At 34.2% G+C, this 24,415-nt stretch overlaps 2 protein-coding genes and 1 long non-coding RNA gene across 9 annotated transcripts in view; 2 read left to right on the plus strand and 1 right to left on the minus strand.

Moving 5' to 3' along the window:
• The window catches only part of LOC135833764 (uncharacterized), a 265,501-nt gene that overhangs the window by 192,390 nt on the left and 48,696 nt on the right, over positions 1-24,415 (minus strand). The gene's annotated exons all lie outside the window — the stretch shown is intronic.
• On the plus strand, positions 4,923-15,771 carry LOC135833750 (carboxylic ester hydrolase-like). 4 transcript variants are annotated; one of them, XM_065347519.1, is made up of 11 exons: positions 4,923-5,298; positions 5,536-5,667; positions 5,762-5,915; positions 6,193-6,344; positions 6,418-6,614; positions 6,685-7,096; positions 7,195-7,366; positions 7,888-8,017; positions 9,243-9,533; positions 9,618-9,765; positions 14,469-15,771. In XM_065347519.1, exons 1-5 carry the CDS (start codon positions 5,035-5,037, stop codon positions 6,457-6,459), a joined length of 744 nt encoding a protein of 247 aa, XP_065203591.1. In that variant the 5' UTR covers positions 4,923-5,034; the 3' UTR covers positions 6,460-6,614; positions 6,685-7,096; positions 7,195-7,366; positions 7,888-8,017; positions 9,243-9,533; positions 9,618-9,765; positions 14,469-15,771. The 4 variants fall into 4 exon arrangements, with proteins under 4 accessions (XP_065203591.1, XP_065203590.1, XP_065203592.1 ...); XM_065347518.1 differs by lacking the exon at positions 14,469-15,771 and having other exon boundaries at positions 6,685-6,847; positions 6,921-7,096; positions 9,618-11,813; XM_065347520.1 differs by lacking the exon at positions 14,469-15,771 and having other exon boundaries at positions 6,685-6,847; positions 6,940-7,096; positions 9,618-11,813.
• On the plus strand, positions 16,643-24,264 carry LOC135833733 (juvenile hormone esterase-like). 4 transcript variants are annotated; one of them, XM_065347491.1, is made up of 11 exons: positions 16,643-16,914; positions 17,688-17,872; positions 21,481-21,612; positions 21,725-21,878; positions 22,046-22,231; positions 22,315-22,511; positions 22,591-22,753; positions 22,827-22,999; positions 23,079-23,250; positions 23,345-23,474; positions 23,943-24,264. In XM_065347491.1, exons 2-11 carry the CDS (start codon positions 17,690-17,692, stop codon positions 24,133-24,135), a joined length of 1,683 nt encoding a protein of 560 aa, XP_065203563.1. In that variant the 5' UTR covers positions 16,643-16,914; positions 17,688-17,689; the 3' UTR covers positions 24,136-24,264. The 4 variants fall into 4 exon arrangements, with proteins under 4 accessions (XP_065203563.1, XP_065203565.1, XP_065203561.1 ...); XM_065347493.1 differs by having other exon boundaries at positions 16,644-16,914; positions 17,734-17,872; XM_065347492.1 differs by lacking the exon at positions 16,643-16,914 and adding an exon at positions 17,101-17,587.

Below are 24,415 nucleotides of genomic sequence, written 5' to 3' on the forward strand. Positions count from 1 at the left end.
TCAAGATTTCAAACTTCTCTTTAGATTTACAAGAATTTCTACCAATTTCTGCTCACTAGAGCTATGAAATACATCCTCCCATTTTATTAAAAATTAAAAAATATTCAAAAATGAAAAAATGCTGATTTTTAAAAATTTACCTAGGTTTTTCAATATTCTGGAAAATTTTCTCCAAATTTCAAATTTTGCAGTGTTTTTTTTTTCAAATTGAAAACTTACACAAAGTTCTGTTTCCATGCATGCATTTTTTTTTTTGCAATAGAGTCCTACTAAAAATTAAAAAAAAATACAATTTCAAAAATGAGAAAATTTAAAAATATAGTTATCCAATTTCTACGAAAGGTTCATCACGTTAGGACAGAATGAAAATATTCATCATATGGGCCCTCCAATCACTTTGGGACATGTGGAGTGAGATTTGCCACAATTTTTTCAATTTTCAGAAAGTTTAATGTCATAAAAAAGTTTTTAAATTTTTTTTTCAAATTTTGAAACTAAACTTTGTAGTTATAATTTCCAAAATTTGGAAAAGATTTTGAAAATTAAGCTCACCTTGGGGTTGGTACCGCAAGCTTAGGAAAAATCTGTTGAAGGTGTTTCAAAATGCATTCGATAGAACTTTTAAAAATAATACACGCCAAAAATGTCAAAAGCTGAAAGTTGAGCTTTTTTTTGAAAGTTTAATTTTCAAAATCTTCCCAAATTTTTAGGAATATGGATTCAAAATTTTTAAAAAATGCAAAAATAGTGCAGTCATTTTAGCAAAATTTCTAGTCGAACCTCGGAAAAATTGGGGGAAAGCTGAATTTCACATTATTTGTTCAGGTTGGTCTTAGTCGGGGAGCCCACTTAAGGATGAATTGCACCCCCCCCCCCGTCGATCCTCCGGGACAACTTTTTTCTTAAAGGGGGAGTCCTAAGGAACATTTCTAGCGCTTGTACTCAAAAAAAAAGTGGCCCCACATACAAAATGGCGGTCATTTTGATTGACAGGTCAACCGAAATCGCAGATTTTGCGTTCCAACATAGGACTTGCACAAAATTTTTCAAACTGTACAAAGGTAGATCGAAAGATCAAGCAAAAATTTATCATCTGTCAAAATATCAAGTGCTAAAAAGCGTTTTTGGATTTTTGGTGAATTTTTGAAAATCAAATTTAGGCCAAAAATGAGGGGAAAAATCAAAATTTGACTAAATTGACCAAGAAAGCTGAAATTTGGGATACACCATATTTTCGACACACCAAATCGATTGGAAACTGTTTCAAACCGTTTTGAGCAGTTCTGGAGCCTCCAGCAGATTTCTTAAAATCGAAATTCCCACAAAATTTCACCGAAATGGAGTTGGAAAGCTGAAATTTATTCTGCAAACTAATTTCAATACGCTACGAAGTCAACTGCAGGGGGATTTCAAGTCGTTTTGGAGCATCCAGCGATTTTTTTAAAATTCCTGGAGCCTCCATCAGATTTTTGAAACTTTAAATTTTCACAAAATTTCATCAAATAGAGATAGAAAGCTGAAATTTACTCTACACTTCAATTTTAACACCCTCTGAAGACGACTTCATGTGAGTTCAAATCATTTAGGAGCCTTCCGCGACTTTTTGAAAATTTCTGGAGCCTCCAGTAGATACTTGAAATTTCCCTAACATTAATTTATCAAATGGAGTTGGGAAGCTGAAATTTACTTCGCAGACTACATGGCGGTTTCAAATAGTTTTAAAGCTTCCAGCTACTTCTTGAGAATTTAAATTTTCCAAAAAACACAATACGACCTCTCAAAAAGTGGCTGGAGGCTCCAAAACGACTTGAAATCCACCAGCAGATGACTTTGTAGTGTATTAAAATTAGTTTGCAGAATGAATTTTGACTTTCCGTCTCTGTTTGATGAAATTTTTAGGAAATTTAAAGTTTCAAAAATCTACTGGAAGCTCCAGTAATTTTTAAAAAATCGCTGGATGCTCCAAAACGACTTGAAATCCCCCTGCAGTTGACTTCGTAGCGTATTGAAATTAGTTTGCAGAATAAATTTCAGCTTTCCAACTCCATTTCGGTGAAATTTTGTGGGAATTTCGATTTTAAGAAATCTGCTGGGTTGAAAATATGGTGTATCCCAAATTTCAGCTTTCTTGGTCAATTTAGTCAAATTTTGATTTTTCTCCTCATTTTTGGCCTAAATTTGATTTTCAAAAATTCACCAAAAATCCAAAAACGCTTTTTAGCACTTGATATTTTGACAGATGATAAATTTTTGCTTGATCTTTCGATCTACCTTTGTACAGATTGAAAAATTTTGTGCAAGTCCTATGTTGGAACGCAAAATCTGCCATTTCGGTTGACCTGTCAATCAAAATGGCCGCCATTTTGTATGTGGGGCCACTTTTTTTTTGAGTACAAGCGCTAGAAATGTTCCTTAGGACTCCCCCTTTAAGAAAAAAGTTGTCCCGGAGGATCGACGGGGGGGTGCAATTCATCCTTAAGTGGGCTCCCCGACTATCTCTAAAACAACCCATCAAAAGTTGCACCCCGCAATTTGACCACTACCCCCGTAAGAGGTCATTAACCTATGCCGATACAGGTTTTTTGGCTGTATCGCCGAAATGAAGGGCCTGAGAGAACAAATGTTCAAACAAAAATTGTTCTACGCTAAATTTCCTATAAGTATGAACAGTTCAGTTAAAACATATTTTTCAATTTTTGGTAAATTTTTGAAAATCTAGGTCAAAAATGAGAAAAAAATCAAAATTATACCAAATTGAGCTATAAAGCTGAAATTTGGGATATACCCTATTTTCAACCAGCCAAGTCGATTGGAAACTATTTCAAACCGTTTTGAGCAGTTCTGGAGCCTCCAGCACATTTTTGAAACTTGAAATATCCCACAAAATTTCATCAAATAAAGTTGGAAAGCCGAAAGTTGATTCGGATAGATTTCGTGGCATTTTCAGAAAAAACAGAAGTTTCTAAAAATATGCTGGAGACTCCAAAAACGAATTGAAACCGTCTGCGATCCACCTCAGAGTAATGTCAAAAATGGGGTGTCTCTGTTTGGTAAAATTTTACGGAAATTTCAAGCATTGAAATATCTGCTGGAGGCTCCAGTAATTTTCAAAAAGTCGCTGGAGGCTCTAGAACGACTTGAAATCTACATGCAGTCGACTCTCTAGCGTATTGAAATTAGTTTACAGAATGAATTTTAGCTTTCCAACTGCTTTTGATGAAATTTTGTGGAAATTTCAAGTTTCAAAAATCTGCTGGAGGCTCCAGAATTGCTCAAAATGGTTTGAAATAGTTTCTAATCGATTTGGCAGATCGAAAATAGGATATATCTCAAATTTCATCCTTCTACGTCAATTTGGTAAAATTTTGATTTTTTTTTTATTTTTGGCCAAAATTTGATTTTTAAAAATTCACCAAAAATTGAAAAATATATTTCAACTGAACTGGCCATGCTCATAGGAAATTTGGCGTAGAATAATTTCAGTTCAATCAATTTTTCCCCTCCGACCCTTCAAAACGAAAAAAAAAACAAAACAAAATATTACAAATTGAAATGTTCTGGTTTTTAATTTTAAAAGTTGAACCTATTTTGAAAATTTTTGAGTCATTGTGGCAATTTTTGACAACAAAGTGAAATTTTTTTGAAATTTCTGGCAAAAAAGAAATTGAATACGATATGAAATTTGTTTTTGATTTGGCTCCGTAAACTGCTCCACGGGCTTGCAGAATTTTATGAAAGTTGAAGAAATTTTAGTAACACATAAAAAAAAACAAGCTGATATTCATTTTCAACACTCATATAAACACCTAATAGGCCCCATGTCACACCTTTTTTTCAATTCTCAGGAAATTTGGGGGCCAATGGAGGACGTTGAAGGGGCCAAATCGAAAAAATTAGTTGGTATTTGTATTTATCGCTCTTCAAAATGTATGAAACGATATGTGACATTTTTCTACACTTTGACCAAAATTTTGGGGCTCTCTATCTACCCCTCCCCCAACCACACACAGTTTTGAGAATATCTTTACGAAAAGTTCGTTGTACTTAGTAAATATATCATGAAAATGTAAGCTTTCTGGATTTTTTTCGGAAATCTCTGAATTGGAATTCCGAACTCTGGCAAGCTTTTGGAAAATGAACTTCCAAAAAAAATAAAACTTCGAACTTACCTAATGTTTCTAGAATCGAAAACAAAAAAAAAGGCGAAACGAAGTGATGTGTCGTGGAGGGGAGGAGAGGGAGTATAATTTTGCCAACTTTTTATCCTAGCCCCCCCCCCCACCCCTTGGGCCAGGATTTTTTTATGCTAATTAGCCAGATATGATTCGAACACATTTTGGAACGGGGAGTTGGAAAAAAATGTGGAATAATTTTAAATGTCCAAAAACGAAGATTTAAAATTGATAAAAAAAAAGTAAATTGTTTTATTGCAAAGTTGGTACAGAAATCCAAAATCCAAAATTTTTTTCGTGTTTTTTTCGCATGTTGGCCTTCGAAAATCAAATTCAAAAACAGTTCGCACGGGCGAAATCTGTAAAAAATTGAGTATTCGAAACGTAAAACAACATCATTCTTGAACTTTTTATGATGTAAAAAAATGGTTTACACAATTTCTTCCCAACTTTTTCCAACTCAACCAATTTTCACCGAAAATTTCCAACTTTTCGCCTAGATTTTTTGTCTGCCCCCTCTCCCCTCCACCAGTTTGGTACGCCCGCCTCTGAGAAGATATTAAAACTTGAAACTCCAGGAAAATACAACTCAGAACGTCGTAGCTCACGAGTTTTTCAAGTACAGAGATTAATAATACATACATACACAACAAAATACGATAGTTATGCCATCATTACGCTACTCAGCCTACATAAACGTTCGTGAAAAAAAAACCGGAATTTTTTCATGTAACGCAACATCTCTTTATTTTGTACCACGAATTTAGCTGGACTTGCATTTATCTAGTTGAAAACTACACATGTATCAATGAACAACGACTCAAGGATCGATAAAAATTCTTAGTTCGATTTAAAATTCACAATGTGTATTTGTTTTCGAGACGCTAGAATTTTGGTTGCAATTTTTCGTACAATATTGATTAATTTCGAACTTTTTTCAATAATAAAAATTATCAGTGTTTTTTTAATTTTATCAAATCAACAATATGTCACTGCTGAGGTGCTGGTCAGTACGAAATTGGGCGATATCAGAGGTACTACAGGGTTGAGTCGAGATGGAAAAAGATTCAATGCTTTTTTGGGCGTTCCGTATGCAGAGCCACCGATCGGAGATTTAAGACTTGAGGTTCGTATCACAGAAATACATAATTGCATTTTCAAAAAACTATCAGGAAAAATCAAATTCGGTGTCTTGAAATCTTAAATTTGAGCAAGCCTTCAATTCATCTTCCTCTTTTATGAGGTACATAATAATCTCTGTTTAAAAATTTAAACGACCAAAAAATTTCAAACAAATTTCCGGCATCAAGTGTTTATCTACTTAAATAATTTTGGAAATTCATGAAAGTTCATACATTAACAGAATCCCAAGCCAGCCAAATCATGGAACCAAACCCTGGATGCAACTTCATATCCTCCGATATGCCCTCAACTGGATACAACAGGGTTCATAGGTCAAGAAGATTGCTTGTATCTAAACATATACACGCCACAAGTGAGTTAGCTTAAAGTAAGTACCTCTTGAAAACAGTAAGCATACCAGGTGAAGTTTACCTTGGTCAACCTTCATCGACTTCCCTTTTTCTTAGACGACCAATAATCACACAAAATTACCAGTGTGGTTGTTCATTTACGGAGGACGTCGAATGTTCGGTCATTGTTTACCTTATAAATACGGCCCGGAGTATATAATGGATAAAAGAGTGATTTTTGTAACCTTAAATTATCGTATCGGACCAATGGGTTAGTAAATCATCATCACAAATCTGTAAAAAAAAGTAATGCCGCTCGTATTTCACATAATTTTCATATTACGCCAACTTTCAAGTTAAAATACTCGAATGTGAAATAAGAGCTTTTCGATGCAATTACGAATAAGATGACAGCGTTTCGATTTATTGCCGAGCTTGTATTACGAAAAATACATATTTCATCCGAGCTCGACTCGCGAATAAAACCGAGGATATACATAATATTTTACTTTCGTTGAAAATTAACACATCACTTCACTTCAAAACAGGCTTCTTAAGCACAGAAGATTCGGCAATCCCTGGCAATTTTGGTTTAAAAGATCAGCGAATAGCTCTGCAATGGATTCAAGAAAACATAAATGCATTTGGAGGAGACCCAACGAATGTCACATTGAATGGAGGGAGCTCCGGAGCTGCTGACGTTAGTCTACACTTGATCTCTACAAAAAAGTGCACCCAAAAATCAGTTAATTAACTTATGAATCGCATTACAGGTTTATTTCACAGATGCATCTCACAAAGTGGTCACCTTTTGAATTTTTGGACAGTGATGAAGCCTGGTAAAGGAAGGCAATCAGCTTGGAAATACGCTAAAGCTATCGATTGCCACGTCAAAACGTCCGAACAGTTGTTGAATTGTTTGAAATCCAAGCCCATAAAAGATCTCATCGTAGGAACTACTAAATTATCTGTAAGTATCGATTAATCAAACCATTTCTCTTTGCTCTCTTTACACCATGTGCAAATTCTTGAATTCGCAGCACGATTTCTTCTTACCGAAAACAATGTTTGGCCCAATCATCGAGCAAAAACATGTCGAAGGAGCATTTCTCGTCGATAATCCTGCCGAATTGGTGAAAAAACCCAGCAACATACCGTGGATACTTGGAGTAACCTCTGATGAGGGGGCAATAGGCTCAATGGGTCAGTGAGCTATGGTCAAAGTGTTACATTCACTTATGGTGCCGAAGTAATAATGCACAATTTTTCGCACCAGTTGTATTTTCAAATTCCAGAGGTCTTCGTCATTTTGCAAAACATTATAGAAGAGTATTTCCCCCATTTTTCGGGTAAGAGCACACTCCTGGCAGCGTGGATAACTTGACCGATATCTTGGTATCCAAATATCTGGACCATCGTCCACTCGAAGAATCATTTTATTCTTTTGGCGAAGTAAGTGCTTAGAATTTCGTTCACGAGTAAATAACCAACTCATGTTCAACTAAAATCACACACATGAGAATAAAATGACTCTTCATTTAAAATTACAGCTATTTACTTCCAGTCACATTTACGTAGGGGGAATTGAATCTGCTCTACAATACCGAGGTCCCAAATATTTCTATTTATACGACTACAAAAATCATCCCGATTATTCTCGTAATTATGGTCGAATTTCTATCGGTGAAAATAAAAAAGGATCATACGTCAAGTATGAAACAGGTAAGTCTCATAACCGATCAACTTCGCCTCTCCTTTACCGAGAATTCAAATTTTTACGGCTAGAAATGAAAATACGTCATTCTAATCGGTGGAATGATGATGAGTCGAAATGAAAAATCAAACAATCAAAACAACTTCAAAACAAAATACCTCCAATCCGAGAAATTTTGACGAATTCCTAAAACTCAAAATAAGTCACGTCCAGAAAAATGAACCGAATTTGATCCAATGAAAATGAAACGCTGAAATTAATTTGTTTCATTGGCCAAAAGGAGAATTTTCTCCCCCCCCCCTTCCCCCGATAAAATTTTCATACATTTCGCAAGCCTGCAGATTTTTAAAAATTCGAAAAATGCAATTCGATACGTGGAAATTTGGCCATCAAAGGATCATATTTTTTGAATGCTCTTGTAATATTCTTCATATTGAACTGACACAACATTTTTGCCAGTTGCAAAACTCATCTTCCAGTTATGAACGTAATTTGAAATTCAGTCATAAAAATTATGCTTTTTTCATAGGACCAGTTCATGGAGAAGAACTTGTGAGTATGTTCAACAATCCACAATTGCTTCCTCCTACCATTCGAGGAGACGACAGAATAGTATCAGATCAAGTGTTGACTTTATGGTATAATTTCATAATGAGTGGGTAAGTCATATGGATTTTCACAATTTTTGCCATTGAGGATGTTTGGATGGATCGAGTGTACACACACCAGACGATATCTTGTCAAAAGAAACACTCGTAATACACCTCTGAAAATTAATTTTTTTCACTTTTTCGGGAATTGAAAAATTTGGTTAAAAATTCACTTTTATGAATAACCACTCTTGAGTCTCAACAATAAACATCGACGCCTAATCATACTAACAAGGGAACTACCTGAACCGGCAGAAACGAAAATGAACGAATCACAGCTAAATGGAAAGGGGACCACCTCAGGACCACAAATCCAAAATTTCAAGTGCTAAAATTGATTTCTCGATTTTTGGTGAATTTTTGAAAATTGAAAAATCCGAAAAATTATCAATTAATACATACCAAAAAATAGAAAATATCGATGAAAAATGGAATTTTCTCGGGAAGTGGTTCAGATGGCGTCCCTAACTCATTTACGACCATCGAAATTCGTAAAACCTCAATTCCAGTCATTCTGGAGCCTCCATCGATTTTTCATCATTTCTCCAGAAACTATAAAAAATTTCTGGAGACTCCAGAATGGTCGAAATGGGAGTTTTACCTGTTCGGAACGTCGAAATAAGTCGAAGCTCGATTTTGGATAGGTAGGTACTAGGTAGCATCGCAAAAGATGGAATTTTCAACATTTTCAAATTTTGTCGTTTTTTCCAGGGGGCCAAAAATACACATGTGAACCGGCAGACGCCGATTTTCGCGAAAACCGCAAAAAATGGTTAAAGGCAACCCACATAGGCCTCAAATAAAGTTATTTGTGCTAAAGTTGATTTTTAGCCGTTCTGCAGCAATTTCAAGTTTCTGGAGAAATGATGAAAAATCGCTGGAGGCTCCAGAATGACTGGAATTGAGGTTTTACGAATTTCGATAGTCGTAAATGAGTTAGGGACGCCATCTGAACCACTTCCTGAGAAAATTCCATTTTTCATCAATATTTTCCATTTTTGGTATTAATTGATAATTTTTCGGATTTTTCAATTCGTAAAAATTCACCAAAAATCGAGAAATCAACTTTTAGTACTTGAAATTTTGGATCTGGGGTCCTAAGGTGGTCCCCTTTCCATCCAGCTTTGATTCGTTCATTTTCGTTTCTGCCGGTTCAGGTAGTTCCCTTGTAAGTAGGTATATGTACTTATGTTCTCCAAGTCTTCAGATTAAACTGCAAAAATATATATTTCAGAAACCCTAACGATAAAAACAAACAAATATGGAATCCCGTGACAACTCCGAATTTGGAATATCTTCACATAAACAACCTAACGTTAACAATGAAAGATAAACTAATTTGGGACGAATACACGTTTTGGAAAAACCTGGACACGAGTATTTTGATAACTTCGGAAACACACAGACCAATATGGAAAGAGAGCTGACATCGAGCACGATGTTCATTTACGAAGCCGAGGATTTCGATTAAACAAATGTCTGAATAAGGCTTCATACTCGTAATCTCGTAGATACGAGTAGATAGGTACGAGTATATTTTTCACTTTTTTTTTTCAAAATATGTAGGTAGGTATACTTCATGATCATTCACTTGTTCTGGGTGTTTCAGAACGAGCACTCGTGATAGGAACGTGAGAAAAAAATGTCAACATTGAACATTCTACCCAGTCTTCGGAAAATATAATTATGTATAACCACTAATCTGCATATTTTCTCGATCGATGAATAAATTAAATAAATCATGAATCTTGTGACAGGTACCTAATTTAAATTAACGAATAAGCTCACTGTTATTTTTAAACTCGGTTGGATATTATGTAATACATATTTTTATTGGAAGGAAAGAGACGTACGAGTATGATAGGATTAAAAAGTTGTAAAACATGAAATTAAGTATTGCGATAAGTAAGTTGGTAAGCACTTACATATTTGATATTTTTGATCGAGTTTTTATCAAAATTTTCGTTTATTTGCAAAATCGAGTCATAAATGAATTCGCCTCAGAAGATTAAACGTAAAGAATGTTTTTAAAAAATGGTACTCGAACTAAATAAATAAAAAAAAACAAAAATCATTTCAGTCTCAATGTGTTCTCATTTTCAGCGATCATTCGTTAAAGTTGAAATCCTTCTCGCAATTCCTCCTTATCTTTTAGCCCGGCATGACAATAGGAATGATTGCATCTCGTCGATCCTCTGAGACAACTTTCCTCTTAAAGGGGACATCATAAGGAACATTTTAAGACAAATTTGCTAAAAAAAAAAGTTGACATTAATGACAAAATGGGGGCCATTTTGATTGGCAGGTCAGCCGAAATAGCAGATTTCGCTTTCCAACATAGAACTGGCACACGATTTTTTGAACTGGACAAAGCTAGATCGAAAAGAGCAAGTAAAAATTCATCACCAGCCAAAATTTCAAGTGCTAAACTGCATTTTTCAATTTTTGGTGAATTTTTGAAAATCAAATTCAATGCCAAACTAGACAGCTGCGCTAAGCGCAGCTGTAACAATGTGCGTAGCTTCTTTAGTTAGGAAGGCACAACGCAATTTTGGAAAAGAAGCACAACAAAATTTCAAAAAAAGGCGCAACTTCGAAAAAAGCACAATGCGACTTCAAAATAATAAGCACAATGCGATTTAGAAAAAAATCACAACGCAAATTTCAAAAATAGAACAAGATTTCGAAAAAAATCAAAATACGATTGAAAAAAAAGCACAAAGCAACTTTGAAAAAAAGCAATTGGGATTTTAAAATCAGAACGCAATGATGATTTTAAAAAAAAGCACAACGCGATTTTGGGAAAAAAAGCACAACGCAATTTTGAAAAAAAAGCACAACGCGATTTTGAAAAAAGGCACAACGCGAATTTTAGTAAAAAAAAAGCACAATGCGATTTCCTAAAAAAAGCACAACGCAATTTTGAAAAAAAGCACAATGCGAACATTGAAAAAAGCTCAACGCGAATTCTGAAAAAAGCACAAGGCCAACTTTGAAAAAAAAGCACAATGCGGATTTTGGAAAAAAAGCACAACGCGATTTTGAAAAAAACATAATTTTGAAAAGAAGCACAACGCAATTTCGGAAAAAAGCACAACGCGGTTTTGAAAAAAAAGCACAATGCGACTTCGAAAAAAAAAACATGATTTTGAAAAAAAAGCACAACATGATTTCGAAAAAAAACACAACGTGAACTTCAAAAAAGAAAAGCACAACGCGATTTCCAAAAAAAAAGCACAATGCGAACTTTGAAAAAAAGCTCAACGCGAATTCTGAAAAAAGCACAATGCAGATTTTGAAAAAAAAGCACAACGCGATTTCAGAAAAAAAAGCACAACGCAAACGTCGAAAAAAAAACAACTCGAACGTTGAAAAAAAACAACCTGAACTTCGAAAAAAAACACAACGCAATTTCAAAAAAAAAAGCACAACGCGATTTTTTTTAAAAAAAAGCACAACGCGATTTTGAAAAAAAGCACCACACAATTTTGGAAAAAAAGCACAACGCGATTTTGAAAAAAAAAAGCACAACGCGAACTTCGAAAAAAAAACAACGCGAATTTTAGGAAAAAAAGCACGACGCAAACTTTAAAAAACAGCACAACGCAATTTTTAAAAAAAAGCCCAACGCGAACTTTGAAAAAAAAGCACAACGCGATTTTGAAAAAAAAGCACAACGTTATCTTGAAAAAAAAGCACCATGCAAATTTAGAAAAAAAGCACAACACGATTTTGAAAAAAAAGCACAATGCGAAGTTTGAAAAAAAAAACAAAGCGAATTTTAAAAACGAAAAGCACAACGCGATTTATAAAAAAAAGCACAACGCGAACTTTGAAAAAAAAGCACAACGCGAATTTTGGAAAAAAGACAAAACGCGATTTTGAAAAAAAGCACAACGCGAACTTCAAAATAAAAAAACACACGCGAACTTCAAAAAAAAAGCACAATGCGATTTCGAAAAAAAGCACCAAGCAATTTTGGAAAAACAGCACAACGCGATTTTGAAAAAAAAGCACAACGCGAACCTCGAAAAAAAAACAACGCGAATTTTAGAAAAAAAAAGCACAACGCGAACTTTAAAAAACAGCACAACGCGAATTTTGGAAAAAAAGCACAACGCAATTTTTAAAAAAAAGCGCAACGCGAACTTTGAAAAAAAAGCGCAACGCGATTTTGAAAAAATAGCACAACGTGAACTTTGAAAAAAAAAAAAAACAACGCGAATTTTAGAAAATAAAAGCACAACGCGATTTATAAAAAAAAAGCACAAAGCGAACTTTGAAAAAAAGCACAACGCGAACTTCAAAATAAAAAAACACACGCGAACTTTGAAAAAAAAAAGCACAACGCGAACTTCAAAAAAAAAGCACAATGCGATTTCGAAAAAAAGCACCAAGCAATTTTGGAAAAAAAGCACAACGCGATTTTGAAAAAAAAGCACAACGCGATTTTGAAAAAAAAGCACAACGCGAACCTCGAAAAAAAAACAACGCAAATTTTAGAAAAAAAAGCACAACGCGATTTATAAAAAAAAAGCACAACGCGGATTTTGGAAAAAAGGCAAAACGCGATTTTCAAAAAAAAGCACAAAGCTATTTTGAAAAAAAAGCACAACGCAAACTTCGAAAAAAAAACGACGCGAATTTTAGAAAAAAAAGCACAACGTTATTTATAAAAAAAAAGCACAACGCAAACTTTGAAAAAAAAGCACAACGCGAATTTTGGAAAGAAAGGCACAACGCGATTTTGAAAAAAAAAGCACAACGTTATTTTGAAAAAAAATCCCAACGCGAACTTTGAAAAAAAAGCACAACGCGATTTTGAAAAAAAAGCACAACGTTATCTTGAAAAAAAAGCACAATGCGAAGTTTGAAAAAAAAACACCACACAATTTCAGAAAAAGAGGACAAAGCTATTTTGAAAAAAAAGCACAACGCAAACTTCAAAAAAAAACAACGCGAATTTTAGAAAAAAAAAGAACAACGCGATTTTTAAAAAAAAGCGCAACGCAAACATTGAAAAAAAAGCACAACGCGAATTTTGGAAAAAAGGCACGACGCGATTTTGAAAAAAAAGCACAACGTTATTTTGAAAAAAAAGCACAACGCGATTTTGATAAAAAAGCACAACGTGATTTCGAAAAAAAAGCACCACACAATTTCAGAAAAAAAAGCACAACGCGATTTTGAAAAAAAAGCACAACGCAAACTTCAAAATAAAAAAACAACGCGAATTTTGGAAAAAAAGCACAACGGGATTTGGAAAAAAAGCACAACGGGATTTCGAAAAAAAGCACCACACAATTTCAGAAAAAAAGCACAACGCTAACTTCAAAAAAAAAAAACAACGCGAATTTTAGGGAAAAAAGCACAACGCGATTTCAAAAAAAACAACTCGATTTTCAAAAAAAAAAAGCACAACGCGATCTTCGAAAAAAAAACACGAACGCAAATTTTGGAAAAAAAAACACCACGCGATTTCGAAAAAAAGCACAACGCGATTTTAAAAAAAAACTCTATTTTGAAAAAAAAAAGCACAACACGATTTTTAAATAAAAAAAGCACAACGCGATTCCGAATACACTATGCTATTCTGAAAGCTCCAGAGCACAACGCGATATATCAGGAAAGCATAAGCACTGCAGTACTGAGAGAGTGGGAGAACCTCTTGGGAGCACAGCAAAATCACAAATGACTGGAGGGTTTTGATTCAGAAAGGGTAACCACCTGCTTTCAGCGTCTACGTGTGCAAATGAAACACCTGCAGGTGTTTCACAAATGGCTGGTGGGTTTTGATTCAGAAAGGGTAACCACCTGCTTTCCGCATCTAGGTACTGACTGTGTGTAAATGAAACACCTGCAGGTGTTCTAAAATTGAACAATGGAAAAGATAACACTGTAGATAAGAATATTTTAGGACCCCTGCAGTGTTACATTTTAAAACCGATGTCGGCTTCGCTTTTGATACCTTTCTCATTGTTCAATTTTGAAAATTTAAAGTCGGCTTCGCTTTTGTCGGCTTCGCTTTTGATATGGCCCTTTTCCCTTTTTTATTGTTTTTTTGGTACAAATTTTTGTAATTAATTGCAATTACTCAAGAAGCTAATTGAGTAATTGCAATTATAATTACGACATTCCCTTCCTCAAGTTAAGCCTCACCTACGTATGAAAAATTTAAAAAAATCGGCCCATTCCTCTAAGAGAACATTCGAGCCAAAGAATTTTTCAACTTTCGGAACGAAACCAATAGTGTGCTACGCACACTAAAAAGAAGAAAAAAATCAAAATTTTACCAAATTGATCTGGAAAGCTGAAATTCAAGATATACTTCATTTTCGACCTGCCAGACCGATTAGAAACGGTTTAAAGTCGTTTTGAGCAGTTCTGGAGCCTCCAGCAGATTCTTAAAACTTGAAATTTTCAAAGAAGAATAAACTTGATGGACAAAAATATGTTTCAGACTGAAGTATACACCAAACACCAATTTTGAAAAAAAAAATCGCAATCGGTCATGAAGGTCTAAAAAGTAGCTGGAAGTTTCAGAATGACTCGAAATATACCTGCAGTCATATTGATTATGCCGGTCCTTTTCAAGGATACCATTTTCTAGTCGTTGTCGATGCGAAATCAAAATGGATGGAGGTTGGCTGCCTAAGAAGTGCACCCTCTTCCAAATCAACTATCAAAATGCTGAATCAAATTTTTTCTCGAACTGGATTCCCTGAAATAATCGTTTCAGACAACACTACCATTTTCACTAGCGAAACCTTTTCAAACTATTGTAAAAATTGAAGTATTTCTCAGAAATTCGTCGCTCCTAGTCATCCTGCTACCAATGGGCTAGCATAAAGAAACATTCAAACTCTAAAGAAACGGTTATCTTCAGCAGACGACTTGCAGCTGATGAACAAGAAATTACAACAAATTCTAGTGCGCTATCAAGCAACGCCGTTGAAAAATGGAAAATCTCCAGCTGAGTTATACCTGAATTGAAAATTACGCATTCAATTAGACGCGATTTTTCCAGTTAAACCAGAACCAAGTATCAAATCAAATTTTAAAGGAACGCATCATTTTCAACCTGGAGATCGTGTTCAAGCGCAATATTATTCGAATAATAAACCTCAATGGTGTCCAGGAGAGATTGTCCAGAAAATGGGAAATCTCCATTATCTAGTCGAGTTCAATAGTGGTTATAAAATCAAGCGACACATCAACCAGCTTCAACAAGGTTCACGGAAAGTAGCATTCGCGGATGAACCAGTACCTGGAGTAGTTGAGCCTCATCGATTGCGGAAAACACCTTTGACTCCGTTACGAGGAATTTCATCTTAGAACACTTCGACAACAGCAGATAATGTACCAACACAGTCGAGTCAAAATCAATAAGCAAGATGTCCATCAACAGTTATGCGTCAACTATCTTTAAGGGAACGTAAAAGGCCGAGATATCTGGACGATTACGTTCAATAATTTGTACACACCTTTTCAAATATTTTTCTATGCATTATCTACTATTTTTGATCATTTTTTTCGATCATTTTTCTATGTATTTATTTATTCTATTGTGTTTATTCAATTTTATATTCTATTTTCTATTTAATTATCAATTTTTGAAATTTTTGCACAAGGGGAGACTGTAGTATCCGTCAATACCCCCACCTATTCGATTGTTATCTCTATGTATGTAGCAACATAGTTACCATTTATACTCGAGTATATTATTCTATCATTGTACATAATCATGAATAAACGTATGTGTTATACTAGCATGTTCGAGTTCCTACATTTGCAGAATAAATTTCAGCTTTAATAATGCCATTTGATGAAATTTTTTGGAAATTTCAAGTTTCAAAAATGTATGGGAGGACTCGAGCATTTTCAAACAATCGCTGGTGGCTCCAAAATGACAATCCCACCAGCAGTTGACATGATAACATGTTTAAAGTGGTCTGCAGCGTGAATTTTGGATTTCCAACTTCATTTGATGAAATTTTGTGGAAGTTTCAAGTTTTAAAAATCTGCTGGAGGCTCCAGAACAACGCAAAACTGTTCGAAATTGTTTCCGATCAATTTGGCAGGTCGAAAATAGGGTATACCTCAAATTAAAATTTTGTTTTTTCATCATTTTTGGGCTAAATTTCATTTCCCAAATTCACCAAAAATATACTATCACTTGAAAATGTGGCTGGTGATAAATTTTTGCATGCTCTTTCGATCCAGCTTCATCCAAATCAACAAATTTCGTGCAAGTTCTGTGTTAGACAACGAAATCTTTAATTTTTGGCCCAATTTTTTTTTTGGAGGGGGGGATTTGCTCTAAGGCAGGTGTGCCAGAAGATTGGAGGGAGGGGGGTGCAATTATTCTTAAACATGTACGTATACCAGACAATTTTTTCAGTGCAACCGAATTCACCGATGAACCTACCAACATCAGCTGTCAATATCATTATAAAAACACGTGCATCTATCTGAACAGCTTCAAGATGAAGGTACAAAGTTATTTCAAGTGCATTTAACATACAAATGCAATATTTTGTAAGAATCTAGATAATGAAGAAAACATTTCAAAAAGCTCGCACCGTCTCATCCACTGTGATAATTCTATTTACCAATCACAAACTATTTTAGTATCAAAAATGATGGAAACACGAGCAAAAGTGATTAGGTTAGGTACGTAGACGTACCAAGTACATAATAAATAATTATCTACTGTGCTCTAATTGCACAGTGTATTTTATTACATACAACTTGAAGTGCACGATGCGCGTGTTTTTGATCAACTTTACGTAGAATCGCGACAACACTTGGTTATAATATTTCTTTCGCGAAAATCACATTTTTTCAAAGCAAAAGTTTTTTTTCGCAGTTTCTGAGTGAAGTATTGATACAACCAAATAAATTACGTACGTATTAAAACGATACATTATTTAATTGTTCTAGTCGAATTAAAATTATTGAATAAATTCGAACGGATCATTACTCAGTATGCCTCATTAACAAAAAAGATTTTACGAATTTTAATGATTTATTTTATTCTATGCAAATATGTACTTACAAATTATGATTTATTCGTTATCAAAAAATTCCTCATTCCCTTCTCCTGGGCTAATAATTCGTGATAAGTTGATAGAAATAGTTAAAATACACGACTAAACTATCAGTAAAATATAACAGCAGACAACTGAGACTCGAGTCCATATAGGTACCTAGGTAATTATTTCAAAAAACTCTACTAAAACTTTTATATGTAGTACAACGAAATTCGTTATCTTCGAAAAAATAAGATATATCTTTACGCATCGATTCGCTTTTCTAAGAAAGATCAATACCACTCACTAATCGCAAGTAACCTTAAGTAGGTATACCTAGAAATACGTACAAAGTATAAATTAAGATCGACTAAACCAAAAATTTTCAGTTCGACAAACAAATGAAAAAACCGGATTTTATTCATGTAGCACAGCTCGACTCTTTACCTTGCATAGAAAGTGCAGCTATGCATACATTAATCTAAGTGGTTGAAAAACACAAACATAAATCTCATAGTTCGGTTGAAAATTTACAATGTGTAACTAGGTATTTGTTTGCGAGACGCTAGAATACTATTTTTCGTACATATAATTTCGTATATGTATAATATTGATTAATTTCGAACTCGTCGTTATTATGTACTTAGTTATGAAAATAATCGGCGCTATTTTGATTCTGATAATTCATCAAAGTGTCACAGCTGAGGTGCTGGTCAGCACGAAATTGGGCGATATTAGAGGTACGACCAGGATTAGTCGAGATGGAAAGAAATTCAATACTTTTTTGGGCGTTCCATACGCAGAGCCGCCGATTGGAGATTTAAGACTCGAGGTTTGTAAAATAAAAATCACTATCTGTCAAGTACATAGGTACTCTAATTTTTTTTAGAGAAAATTTAAAGGAAAAACAAATTTATATACATAGGTACCTATTCTCTTTCAATGTGAGAAGCTGCTAAGAGAAAAAAATGTAACATTATGTGGTTTATTGACATCATTAAAATGAGCCGAAAATGGCCTCAAAATCACGTACCTATCCTTTCAGAAACAATCTTATCAACTGATAAATACCATTAAAAATGTTAAACTATTTTTATCTCATATCGTTTGGTTTTCTATAAAATGAATTAGTAGGTAGATAAAATGCAAATAGCAAAAAATTATTAATTGGGATGGAAATGTAAAAATCATTACAAATTCTTCATTTTTCTAAATTAACTCACTCAAATTCAAGATAAAAATTGCATTTTTAAAAAAATTTTCCAAAAAAAAGAAGCCTGATTAGTAAATTTCTAACAGAAGACCTGAAAGTGTGAAAATCTTAATCTGGGTCAACAAATTTTACCGATTCACCGTTGAAATAAATGTCTCTCAAAACTGAAGGGACGAAAAGTTCCCAAATATTTAGTAAAAAAAAGTTCGTTATAAATCGTCAACTATAATGAGTTGATGACCAAAAGATATTCAGATGATAACATTTTGAGACCATGAACGAAAAAATAAATAAACCAATTTCGGTTCTGAGAAAAGCTCATTTTAAAATATTATTTTCAAAACTTAATTGGGGGGGGGGCGCCTCAACAATTCCCTAAATAATGGAAATTTGCTCAGTTCAAAAAATGTTTCGACTGAAAAATTCCAACGAATACTTCGATATGGCATTTCGGACGATATGAAGGACATGAGGTAAGACTTGGAATGGGGAGGAAGGTTCAAATGCCTCAAAATTTTTGGAAATTAGCATTTTTACTCGTACATACGTACTCATTGATTTCCACACATCTACAAGAAAATACCCCCCCCCCCTCCAAATTAGATTACTTGAAACAGGCATCGCAATTGAATTTAGAAAAACAATAATGACTTTAATGACCTTTTTTCACCAAAAAAATGACTAAAAAATGACCTTAATATTTTCGATTTCTAGATGTTTAGACCCTATATCAACCAACACAATTCATTTTATTGGCTATGAACTGATAACATTTCAAGCTAAAAATGTACGCGGCAAAAAAGCTTTGAAATTACAGTAAAAGCTCGTTATAACGCTCTTCAATTGATCAAAAAAAAGAGAGAAATGCGTTATAAGCAAAAGTCTCATTTCAACGCTGATGAGCGTAATACCGCGAATTCTTGTTTTAAAGCAAAAAGAGCGTAATAAAAGAAGTGAAAACGTGAACTTCATTTTGAATTTGAACAACTGTTCCAATTGAAAATGAAAAAAATCTGAAATTTTACTTTGATTTTGAGGTCTGCTATAAATAATATGAATAGCTATGTCAGTTTTACAAAATTGTTTTCTGTGGTCAAAATTTTCGGAAAGCCTTGCATTCTTGTTCCAAATTTTCCAAAAAACTAAAAAGTAATCAATATAGCTTACCAAAATTTTGAAAAATTTCACTTTTCAGTTTTTTTCTCAAGATTATGACAAAAAATTTAGAACTCTACTCTTTTGTAAAAATTCTAGATAAGTACTTAACTGCCTTTTTTGTAAGAATTGTAATCAAGCTTCTATTAAAGTTTGATAAGGTTATTGAAAAATCTTACTTTTTCTGGCCAAAATCAAAAGTAATTTTACTTGTTTGTATAACTGCAACTGTTGCAAAATTTTGCCATAAAAGTTTTTTTTTACTGTTTCTAAAATCAAAACTGTAAAAATTGCACAAAAAAACTGTTCTTGCGGCCGAAATTTTCAGAAAGTGAGAATTTTTAACATGAAAGTAAGCTTTTTTGTCACAAAAAATTGGTTTTTTGTTGTCAAAATCATTTTAAAAATGTGATTTTTCTCAAATTTTAGAGCGTTAAAACGCGATTTATAATCACTCATGGGCATTATATCGCGAATAATTTTACATTGGTTTAAATGGGGTTGTCTAGGGACCAGAGAAAATCAGCGTTATAACCGAAAGCGTTATAACGAGCTTTTACTGTATTTTTATTTGGAATATTTTCATGAAACTAACAACTGATAGTAACATCAATTTCCATTAAAGTATAAAAATAGAAAAAAAAAATTATGAAATATTTGGAATAACTGTTGAATTTCTCTTTTTTTTGTGTAAAATTTAAAAAAAATTTAAAGACGAGGGAAAACCATGAAAATAATCACCTAAAAAGGACTTTCTCGAAAAAAATGACTTTTAATGACCACGATTGAAAAAAATGACCAAGTCATTATTAAAATGACCACTTGCGATGCCTGTTGAAACTGTAATGGATTTTTTTTAATTTTATGGGTTTTTTAAAAAAGTTTCAAATGTGTTTCGTGCGAAATTCATGACTTTTTCATGACTTTCATGACTTTGATGACCACGCCACGTGTCAAAATTCATGACCTTTTTCATGACTTTCACGACAGTAAGACACACTGATTCCGCAATTCGATAAATTCAAGTTAATCCATTCAATTTTGTAGCCAAAAAAGTCAATGAAACGATAAAAATAAAATGGGGGAAAAATTAAAAAAAATTTGAGGCATTCAACTCCATCCTCAGAGTCCATTTTGAAAATTCCAATACTCTCAAAATAACTAATATTAGATACCTATTCCTTAATTTTTTTGAAAAATTTTCAACTGCAGAAGAAATATTTGCAAGTTTTGAAAATGTTGAGGTACGACGGCACGTGACCTACTCTTCCAAGGACCCCACGGTGTCCATTATTTTTAGCAAATCATTTTCCCTGACTTTTCCAGGTTTTACAAATCAATTTCGCAGACCATTTTATCCGATTTTCTACACTCACCCTGTTACTTTAATTAAAGAAGAAGTTGTCGATTGGGGGGGGGGGTAATTTTTTCCATATGTTTCTTTTCAAACTGGATACTTCTTCGGATATAAAAAAAAGTTAGACTTTAATTAATCACTTTTTCAATTTAAAAAAAACTAAAAGTGCAAGAAACTTGAATCTTTGAGATATGTTTTATTGAGTGTTTTTATTTTTCAAAATTCCAGGGAATTTGCATAAAAATTAAAAAATATCCTGACTTTTGCCGGTTTTCCAGATTTTCCAGAGAATGGACACCCTGTCTCCGAACAGGTCTCTATAAAGTCACATTATTCTCTGACATTCACCTCACACGAATTTCCAAGTTCTATGACCAAAAAATCTAATTTTTTATTATAAGGGAGGCTTACTGATCGTTTGGAAGTAAATACTCGCATTTTTCTCCTTCATAACGAAAAATATTTGATCCTAAATTTCACTCGGGCAATAAATCTCAAAATTCATCAAAAATTATTTCGCTCCCTAGTTCAATAAAGCATTATTTTCGGTCAAAATGAACCAACGTAGAAATTGGGAGCGATACAATTTTTAAAAATCCTCCCTCTACCTCCCCCTCACCAAAAAAAATCGACGTCAAAAAATTTTCCAATGATCGCCTTGTACCGCTTATCTAATTCATTCGAGCATTAATCTATAAAATTCACCCTTCAACAGAATCCAAAACCAGCCAACCCATGGAACGAGACACTAAACGCAACGTCATACCCTCCGATGTGCCCTCAACTGAGCACAAAAGGATTCACGGGTCAAGAAGATTGCTTATATCTGAACATTTATACGCCTCAAGTAGGTTCAATTGTGTGCATCTTATCGGAGATAATACGAAAACCCATACAGAGTAATTTTGAAGGTTATCTCGCGATAATGTTCGCCAATTTTTATCTTTGCTTATTTGTAGGCGCAAAAAAATCAAACGAAGTTACCAGTCTGGGTATTTATTTTCGGAGGACGTCGAATGCTGGGCCATAGTTCGCCTTATAAATACGGACCGGAGTACATTATGGATAAAAAAGTGATTTTTGTAACCGTCAATTATCGTATTGGGCCGATGGGTTAGTAAATTGAAATAAATTCGTACTTACATTTGTACTTCAAACGAAAGTTGGAAGAATTTCGAAACTACTCGACAAGAATTTCATTCAATTGGGGAGGGGGGGGTGAAATATGAACTTATTTCGAAGCAGAAAATTGACAATTTTTCTCATCATTTACGAAACAGGATTCTTAAGCACAGAAGACTCAGCCATCCCTGGAAATTACGGTTTAAAAGATCAGCAGGCAGCTCTGCGATGGGTTCAGGAAAACATCGATGCATTCGGAGGCGATCCAACCAATGTCACTTTGAGTGGAGGAAGTTCTGGAGCTTCTGACGTCAGCCTTCATTTAATATCTCAATCTTCCAAAGGTAACGTCACCGCCTTTGAATACCTAATGTATTCCAAAGAAGAAGTTTATTTATGATAATTAGGTATATGGATCACTTTACAGGTTTTTTTCACAGATGTATTTCACAAAGTGGACAACTATTGAATTTTTGGACACTGATGAAGCCAGGTAAAGGTAGACAGGCTGCGTGGAATTACGCCAAGGTTGTCGATTGCCCTGCTAAAACTTCGGAACAGTTGTCGATTTGCTTGAAATCGAAACCGATTGAAGATCTCATCCTAGCAACCAGAAAATTAATGGTGCATATCAAATCTATAATAGTCAAATCACTTCTCTCCCATTCCTCTTTTTCATCTTTTTTTTTTGTTGCATTTCCAGCACGATTTCTTCTTACCAGACACCATGTTCGGGCCAGTCATCGAGCATAAACACGTCGAAGGAGCTTTCCTCGTCGACAATCCAGCCGAATTGATGAAAACCCCCAGCAACATACCTTGGATACTCGGAGTGACTGCTGATGAGGGATCGTTAGGTTCAACTAGTGAGTGAGCGAGGCTCAAGGCGTTATTTACGTACTACTATTGAGATATAACATAGACAATTTTTCGCACCAGTTGTATTCGCCAATTCGAAAGGTCTTAATCATTTCTCGAGGCACTATAGAAAAATTTTTCCGCAATTTTTCGGCTACGAGCATTCGTCTGGAGTGGAAAATATCACCGATATTTTGGTATCCAGGTATCTTGAACATCGTCCTCTCGGAGAATCATTCTATCCTTTTGGCGAGGTGAGTATATAAATGAGTACATATTTCGTTTAAACAATAATCCACTCAAATCTATAACCAATGCCCTTCCACGTTACAGCTTTTTGGTTCCACTCACGCTTACGTAGGAGCGATTGAAACTGCTTTACAGTACAGAGGACCGAAATATTTCTATTTATACGATTATAAAAATCATCCGGACTATTTTCGTAATTACGGAGGAATTTCTATCGGAAAAAATACGAAAGGAACGTACGTCAAGTACGAAATAGGTAAGACCAATTTTTATTCTATTGAAAAATATCTCACGTATAAAAAAGCAAGTACTTCGATATCAAACAACCTACTTCATATATTTTTTTTCAGGACCAATACACGGTGAAGAGCTCATAAGCATGTTCAACTATCCGTACTTGCTTCCTCCAACTATTCGAGGAAACGACAGAATAGTCTCCGATCAAGTCCTATCTCTATGGTACAACTTCGTGACAACCGGGTACATAAATTTCGACATTTTTTTTTTTAGCAAAAAGATTATCGTTTGCAAAGCTCTATAACGAGACGCTACGAGGCACGATTAGAATACGAAATGTGAGAGTCAATTACATTAATGAACATACGACACTGAAAGTGACAAACGAGCCTGTCTAAAACAACATGTTCGTAGAAATTACGTGCGAATTTCGAATCGTATTGATTTTCATCTAAATGGAATAGCGAGACTGAGCAGGAGTGAGGGTTGAAAGCAGGGAATATGAAACTCGAAGGCATACAGAGTATGAAAAAGGGGATGGGAGTTCAGGAAAAGGGATTTTTTTACAATACGAGCGTCTACTTATGCAATGTATCATCATCCTACACTAAAATGCTTTCAAAATAATCATATTGGTGTAATTATATCAAATTCAAGCGTATCGAAACCCTGCAGATAAAACTGTAATATGTAAAATTGAAATATTTTCAGAGACCCAAATGATGAAAACGAACAAATATGGAAGCCGGTGACAACCTCGAATTTGGAATATCTTCACATAAACAATCTCACGTTAACGATGAAAGATAAATTGATGTGGGATGAATATCAGTTCTGGAAAAAGCTAGACACGAGTATTTTGATAACTTCGGAAACACACAGACCAATATGGAAAGAGAGCTGACATTAGCCCAGGGCTCGATTACGAGGCCAAGAAATTCGAATAATAGAACTGAACAGATACCTATATAATTAAGTTACCTATATGGATAAGGTTTTGTGAATTGAGTTCGTTTATAAACTTTAAAATGTACCTTTTTCATTATTTTATTCATTCGAGTACGACATGTTCGATACCAAGCATTACAAAAAAATAAATAAATAAATAAAATGAAAAATAGTTGAAATGAAAGTTCACGAAACATTTGTACCTATCGTTTTTTGTTTACGAGACCGAAAAAATC

Source organism: Planococcus citri, chromosome 2, assembly GCF_950023065.1.
Source record: "Planococcus citri chromosome 2, ihPlaCitr1.1, whole genome shotgun sequence".
Taxonomy (NCBI): domain Eukaryota; kingdom Metazoa; phylum Arthropoda; class Insecta; order Hemiptera; family Pseudococcidae; genus Planococcus; species Planococcus citri.

Bases quoted from the DNA above. Each gene is read 5' to 3' on its own strand.
- LOC135833750 (XM_065347519.1), top strand. From the start codon at position 5,035: ATGTGTATTTGTTTTCGAGACGCTAGAATTTTGGTTGCAATTTTTCGT. The intron at 5,299-5,535 runs GTTCGTATCACA...ATACATTAACAG, and splicing joins TCGGAGATTTAAGACTTGAG to AATCCCAAGCCAGCCAAATC. The intron at 5,668-5,761 runs GTGAGTTAGCTT...CCTTTTTCTTAG, and splicing joins TAAACATATACACGCCACAA to ACGACCAATAATCACACAAA.
- LOC135833733 (XM_065347489.1), top strand. From the start codon at position 17,678: ATGTACTTAGTTATGAAAATAATCGGCGCTATTTTGATTCTGATAATT. The intron at 21,613-21,724 runs GTAGGTTCAATT...GCTTATTTGTAG, and splicing joins TGAACATTTATACGCCTCAA to GCGCAAAAAAATCAAACGAA. The intron at 22,512-22,590 runs GTGCATATCAAA...TTGCATTTCCAG, and splicing joins TAGCAACCAGAAAATTAATG to CACGATTTCTTCTTACCAGA.